Source organism: Nannospalax galili, unplaced genomic scaffold (assembly GCF_000622305.1).
Source record: "Nannospalax galili isolate Female #2095 unplaced genomic scaffold, S.galili_v1.0 scaffold606, whole genome shotgun sequence".
Taxonomy (NCBI): Eukaryota; Metazoa; Chordata; class Mammalia; order Rodentia; family Spalacidae; genus Nannospalax; species Nannospalax galili.
In genome coordinates, this window is record NW_008355477.1 from 4,015,253 (window position 1) to 4,023,058 (window position 7,806).

At 40.1% G+C, this 7,806-nt stretch overlaps 1 protein-coding gene across 3 annotated transcripts in view; it reads left to right on the top strand.

Annotated features, from left to right (window-relative positions):
• Mid1 (midline 1) overlaps positions 1-7,806 on the top strand; it is a 368,155-nt gene that overhangs the window by 246,017 nt on the left and 114,332 nt on the right. For 2 of the 3 annotated variants that reach the window (XM_029555997.1, XM_008852914.2), the window contains exon 2: positions 4,081-4,796. In XM_029555997.1, coding sequence (XP_029411857.1) covers positions 4,137-4,796 — 660 coding nt within the window. In that variant the 5' untranslated portion in view covers positions 4,081-4,136. The remainder of the gene's footprint in view (positions 1-4,080; positions 4,797-7,806) is intronic. The other variant, XM_017803121.1, reaches the window with a different exon arrangement.

Here is a 7,806-nt window from a genome sequence, read left to right on the forward strand (position 1 = left end):
TTAGTGACAAAAACAATGAGTCTTTCTGCAAGGAACAATATATTATAAAATGAAATGGAGATCTTTTTTAAAGGTTAAGAACTCATCCAATTTCATGTCTTATAGGGCATATATTGAGTTGAGTAATATATAACTATATTAATTCAGCTGTGAACCTAGAATCTTGCACCCACTTGTGAGATGTACTGTTGCTCTGGAGTGTGTTACTGAATATGTTAAAGCTGTAGTGAAACGCTTCTAATCATGTAGTTATTAAAATTTTTTAAAAAGATTAAAAAATTAATTCTTCAAAGCATAAAAATTTACTCCTTAATAATTAGTAGATGTGAAAAACATTACCTTTATTTTTTACGCAAATACAACTGTTTTGAAGCATGGCTATAGTCATTCACTTATGTATTCTTTATGATCTCTTCTGCAGCATAGGTCCTGTGGTCCACAAAACCAAAAATGTTTATTATCCTGCCCTTCACACAGAAAGCTTGTTAACCTCTGTTCCATTGACTGACATCCTTCAAAGAAAGAGTTACACTTTTGTCTTTCAATCTCAATCTAAACATCAGTACAAATGGATGGAATTAATGGATGTTTGAGTACTACTGTGTGCTGGGCACTATTCTAGTTACTAGTGGCACATTCGTCTGGTGCGCCTGACAATAGAGGACAACATCAGTGAACAAAGTAAAAGAATATATCAACAACAGGTATATAGAGAGCAACATACTGACATAAAGGAAAGAAGCATCACTACAATGGGTAGATACAATGGGTTATGGTGGTAATGGGGGAATTAATCTTAAGTGAGTTCACATAAGGTGACTGTGGAGTCCAGAGTTATATGGATTCTAGACACTGTATGCGGGTGAATAGGAGATGGTACGTGTTTGGCACACCTGAGGATTGACAAGGAAGCCATGTGCCCAGAGTAGAACAAGAAAGGCATAGTGTGGGAGGAAATGAGCTCACTGTCTGAGTCTGTTTTCTAGGGCTGCTTTTATTCTGGTGAATTTCCCCTTGACTGACATGGGAAGTCCCTGGAGGGCAGAGCAGAGGAGAGGCAGGATCTGTCATGTTTTAACAGGCTATTTGCCTTCTGAGTGGAGGATAAACTATAAGAGAAGGGCAAGACAGAGCAGAAACCAGGAAACCATTTCAAATGTCTTTTGATAACCCCAATATGAGATGATGCTGGCTTGGTCCATGATAATATAGACAGGGTGATGAGAGCACCAGGTTCTGCTTTCTTGAGCCAGGTTACTACCTAACATACGGTAACCATCTCTAGAATGAGTGCATAAAACATCAGTATTTCCATTGAGGGTCCACAACGAAACCACCTTTGGAAATTCCAGTGATGGACATTTGGGTTGTTCCCAGAACATGGCTATCATGAATAATGCTGCAGTGAACACGGCTGTGTGGATGTCTCCTCAATATTCTTATTTTATTTGACTGTGGATCTCAACTGAGTCAGAGGATTTCTGGATCACATGGCCATGCTATTTTCTGTTTTAATAAACCTAACGACTTAATTTTATGTATATGTTAGGAGCATGCAAGTATGTATGCATGATCACATGTATGTGGGCACGCATGTGTGTGATTGCATGTGGAGGCCTGAGATTTGCATTGGAAAATTTGTTTGATGGCTTTCTACCTTGTTCATCAACGCAGCATTTCTTAGTTGAACCCAAAGCTCAATAGGGCTCTTCTGGCTAACCAGGCTCCTCCGAGAATTTCTGTCTCTGCCCACCATGCACTGGGATTACAGTTGCCTTCAACAGCAACCTGTAATTATTGTGGGTTCTGAGGATGTGAGCTCCAGTGTCACAATTGCACAGCAAGTCTTTAACCATTGATCCATCTCTCTGGATCAATTGTCAGTGTGATAAAGAACCTCCACACTGTTTTTCCATGTTTTGCTTTATAACACCCCATAAATATGTGCAAATACTGAGTGCACAAATAAAAAAAAAATTAAATGAAAACTTGCTGTGCATAGTGGTGTGCTTTTGTGATCCCAACACTCAGGAAAATGAAGAGTATCACAAATTTTTGGCCTGCTTGTAATGCATAACAAAACCCTATCTCGAACAAACAAAATTATTGAAATGGATGAATGAATGAACATTAATACCGATCACTATAGCTCTCAACACATAATCACCCTCTCCTCTTCCTCTTGATAACAAATAGCAAAAGACATACTCCCCCCCCCCTTTATTTTCTGTGCTTTGATCAGAAAAGGAGAGGAAATTTGATTCGAGATAATTCTTCATCCAATGACTGGGCCTAAGTAGGGATGACAAAGTTTCTTCCAAGAGCAGTCCTTGGTTTTCCACTGAAGGTTGTGGGAAGAAGCGTAGATGGCAATATTTCAAACGACAGCCAATCCTTTATTAGATAGTAAATATGAATGATTGGTTCAGGCTTTTCTTAAGCAATCAGGCTTCTGTGAAATCTAGTTAGCGCTTCTAATCTTTATGAAGTTCAGGATATAATTTATACTCTTACTGATCATCTACCACTTGGCTGGCACTGAGGTAATGTTTCGCCAAACCACTGCATAATATTTCAGAGGGATGTTATTTCAGAAAGGGTCAGGTTATTGTAGAAAGCTTGTGTTTTTTAAATAGGTGGAGGTGTGAATACAAATGACCAATTGTCAGAATCACGTAGCTTTGGAAGCACAGTCTTCCCATAAACCCAGCTGAGAAGCCCCAAACCTATGATTTGAACCTCTTGACCACTGGGTGAACTGTACTATTCTCCCAAAGCCTGCAGCCGGCTACACCTAATACTGCTAGGCAACGTTCCACAGCCCTCTGCTAATGGCCTTAAAAGAGAGAAGATTCAAAGAGGCTTGGTTCCCAGCGCTGCTAATGAGCATGAGGCCGCTTCACCCTAATGAACTGGGGCTTGTGTGGGATTCTTTGCTCTCCCTTTTTGAATGGAAGGCAGACCAAGTGGGAGTTCACAAAAGCAGTGAGGTCTTAATGGCAAAGGGAGTGTGCAGCTGGGCCACCCGAAGGTGGCCTGGAGGGGAGCAACAAAACTGACGGAGGTCGTGCCCAGGCCAGCAGGCCTGTGAGTGTGAGGCAAGACCTTGTTCCAGCTGGGCCTGTGGCTGGCAACAGTGACAAGCTCATGACAGAAGATTTTAACCAAGAGGATTGCGCTGTGTCCCTCAGCAGCCCTTATGTAGTTTCATCAAAGTGCCTTCTAAACTAAAGTTGTTAGCACTTATCAAATGCATGTGATAACCACCCAAATCCTTGTTCCAGTTCACTAAATGCTTGTTCTAAATATTAGTCACCACTATCCAAGCTCACTTTAGTAGTTAAAAAGGCCCCTAGATGTTTTTCTTCATTTCTGTCTGCCTACCCACATGCCACTGCTGGATTAAACAATAAAATTATTCAAAAGAGTAAAGAACACATGTCAGAAATACTGTCTCTATCACAATCATCTTTGTGAGACTCAATTTTTTCCCTTAAGAAGATATTTGAGAAATGATGTCCTGCATTTAAACATTATTTTGCCTGAAATTGTTACATTTGAGCTCCTGTACATTTAATGCCCGTGTCTATAGTGACTGCCTCTCTACTATTCAAAACCCTCACTTGGTATTGCACACTAAAATCCTTAAAGCACAGATGAATTAATATGCAAGTTCTCAAATTCAAAGTTATGAATAATTATAGTTCATTAGTGGGTGTTTCTGCATTTTAATTTTTAACCAAAGGTAAAACTCACTGTGACACATGATTATTCTGATCAAATACAAATTATAGAAATTGCAGTTTCAGTTACTTGCCATTTTGGAGTGAGGCCTTTTAAAAGCCAAAATTGAAAAACAGAATTAAAAAGAAAAATTGCCATTTTCAACAACCAGAACTTTGAGAAAATGGTGGTTCAGGTTTTTGCTCCTTTACCCCCAGTGAAGAGAGACTTTTGGAACTTCCTCACATTTGCCCTTCCATGACCTGTGTTTTGAATTATTCTGAGATGCATTCCAAGCGGACAGCCTCCCATGGGTGACCCCCTCATGCCTAATCAAATCTCCCGTTCTGTTTCCAGATAGCTGATCAGCTTCCTTGGATTTTGCTGATGACGCCAGAGAGCTTTGCCTGAAGATGGAAACACTGGAGTCGGAGCTGACCTGCCCTATTTGTCTGGAGCTCTTTGAGGACCCTCTCCTCCTGCCCTGCGCACACAGCCTCTGCTTCAACTGTGCCCATCGTATCCTGGTGTCGCACTGTGCCACCAACGAGCCTGTGGAGTCCATCAGCGCCTTCCAGTGCCCCACCTGCCGGCATGTCATCACGCTCAGCCAGCGAGGTCTAGACGGGCTCAAGCGCAACGTCACCCTGCAGAACATCATTGACAGGTTCCAGAAAGCATCTGTGAGTGGGCCCAATTCCCCCAGCGAGACCCGCAGGGAGCGGGCCTTTGACGCCAACACCATGTCCTCCGCCGAGAAGGTTCTCTGCCAGTTCTGTGACCAGGATCCTGCCCAGGACGCTGTGAAGACCTGTGTCACTTGTGAAGTTTCCTACTGTGAGGAGTGCCTGAAAGCCACTCACCCGAACAAGAAACCCTTTACAGGCCATCGTCTGATTGAGCCAATCCCGGACTCGCACATCCGGGGGCTGATGTGCCTGGAGCATGAGGATGAGAAGGTGAATATGTACTGTGTGACCGATGACCAGTTAATCTGTGCCTTGTGTAAACTGGTTGGGCGGCACCGCGATCATCAGGTGGCAGCTTTGAGTGAGCGCTATGACAAATTGAAGGTTAGTCCGATCCGCCTTAAGCCAACCCTTTTCTGCCAGCAAATGTCATGGAAATAAGAAGTGTATTCACTGCTAGCTACATGGCAGGTGAAGGTTTTCTCTTCACCTTTGTTATCTGATTAGTTGTAGCATGTTTTTGGCAACCTATAAATGTTACACAATGAGGGTATCTTGTAAAAGTTGACTGCTGCTTGTAATTTTAGCGTTGTCAAGGTGAGGGTGAATTCTAAAAATCTGGATCGTTTTCAATCCTTGCTGTTTTTCTGGATCGTTTTCAATGCCTGCAGTTCTTTTAAAGAGAGTACACAGAGAGAGAGTGAGAGTGAGAGAGAGAATGGCAGATGAAAATCCGGCTGTGGGCATTTTTTTTCCCATTAATCTAGGAAAATCGATTCACTCGCACTGTACCTGTGTCTAGTTACTACACAAACAAGAGTTGAAGGGGGAAGGTCTATAGCAAACATCTGTGTTAAGTGTGGGATTTTTAGAGGACACGTGCCCTTTTCTTCCTTGTGTAAATGATATTCGGCTTATTGGTGAGCTATCAAGTTCTGACAACCTCAAGTTTCATGAAAGAATTCCTTTCTGTGTAGGCTTCTTCTTCAGTGAGGTTACAGGCAATACTGACTGAGCGTCACTTTTGACATGAAATTATTAACGGAATTCCATCTTGGGGAATAATAATTAATATGACTACATGTCAAATTAAAAAAACACTCTAATAAAGCTGTTGATGATGGAGCTAATTATTACAAAATCAGATGAGAGAATTTGAGTGAGATATTATGTTCACCAGCTAATTTTAGATCACAAGACACCAATTAAAAGGAAGGGAAGTATAAATTAAAAGCGCTAAGTAAATATATACTGAAGTCCTTCCTCTCAGGAAAAACATACCAAGTTGTTGAGCAAACAAAATGAATCACATGATCCAAAGAGTACTATTGCTCAGAGAATATCATCACCTTTAAGAAAGGTTTCCTATCACTTCTCCTTAGCACCAATGGGCATTGTGTATACTTGAGCTACATAGTTTATTTTGTGATGGTGGGATTAACAGGCCACATCTGGGATTCAACTTTGTGATTTCTTGACACACTGAGGGAAGTTGACATGCTCAAGTGAATCCTTGCCTCTAAATATCACAGGGGCAGCAAATATAGCACCTGGGCAGCGTGGCTCACTTCAAGTGTCCAAGGAGTGACTGGCGGAAATCCATCTTTAAACCATGTAGAGGAAGTGTCACACAAGAATTTAGGTGAAACAGACAAGACCAAGGTGGATAATAGTGAAGAGAATTTCTGCATAAATTTTGCCCCATCAGCCAATTTTTCAAAACTCCATATGGCTGTCAATTTTTAAAACTCAGGGTGATCTCTTTATAAACATTTAATTCTTGTTGAAAGGGAATGAAGTTTGGAATGATTGAACAGAGATCTTTGGTCTTTGTTTTCCAAAGTCAGCATGCCAGATCTTTTTATCCTTTATCAAGAAAATGTCCCTTTGATTGGATTAATTCTACTTTTCAATGATTGTTTGTTAGAACACCATAATATTAGTGATGTTGTTATTTAAATCTGGTAATCAAGTTCTGCTCATTATTTGTGTATGGTCACAACAAAATTATTAATTATTTACAGAACATCTTTAAATTTATGAGGAGACACTATAATAGCTCTTTTTGTGATGGAAATGAAAGTCTTCAGTCATGAGCCCTGTACACTTACACAATCAAGACAGTGAATTACCAGTCCTTGGTATTATCACAGGGAGGGCCTGACATTTAGCCATGTAGTATATTTTATTTTCTAATTACAGAAATATGAGCATATAAACAGCATCCAGTGCACTGAAACACATTTACAGTTGTTCTAGAAAAATATTTCTAAGCAATTATTTAAAGCCATTTCACAAAATGTGCTTTTAAGCATTTGAATGAATAATGTATTTATGGAGCAGGTCTGTTAGAATTTTAAAGAGCAAAAGAATATAAGGCATTTGGAAGTCTATGAAATTTCAGTTATCACAGATATATAAATATGTGCATTTTCTTGTTTTCTTTAAAATCTAAATGCATATCATAGCATGGGCACTTTTAAAACATTTTAGTTGAATTCTAGCAGGTGTGGTGGCACATGCCTTTAATCCCAGCACGTGGAAGGCAGAGGCAGACAGATCTCTGTGAGTTCAAGGCCAGACTGGTCTACATAGGGAGTTCCAGGACAGGTGGGGCTACAGGCAGACCGTGTCTCAAAAAGACCCCCCCATATTTTTTTAATTGAATTCTAAGAAGCCCTTCCGTTTATAAACCCCGATTAAAAACTTAATTTGTGAATCATATAACTAACATTTAAGAGAGTTTAATATAATTTATTCCAGACTTTTCAGGGAACTACAATGATGTAACTCCTCTTTTTCTGTTGCTCCATATCACATTAGAGCTCTTGTTTCTTTACTTTAGTTTTCACCAATAAACATATGCCAATAGAGAAAAAAACTGACCCTTTGAACCTTCATTTTCAGCCTCAACGTGTCTAATGAGTCACAGTTGCTCAAAACTGTCATTTTGCTATGTTAACTCTAAAGGTTGACTGTGAGGGTTTCTTCCTATTACAGAGCTTTCAACGGATCATCGCACTGTAATTTTCAAAATTTCCCACCAGAAGTTCCAGTTAAAAGTCAACCTTTCTTAGCTCCAGAAAAATGCCTCAGTGGTTAAAAACACTGGCTGTTATTACAGAGGACCCAGGTTGGGTTCCCACCACCCACATTATGGCCAATGGCTGTCTCTAACCCTAGTTCCAGAGGATCCAGTGCCCTCTTCTGATCTCCGCAGGCAGTGCATACACATGGCACACTTGTAGGCAAAATTCTAGGCACATTAAAAAAATTAACAAAGAATTTTAAAAGCTAAGCATTTCTTATGTAGCACTTTTTATCTGGATGTGAAGATATAAGATTTTGCATTTAGGTTTAATTTATAGTTTCTGAGGATATATATATATATATA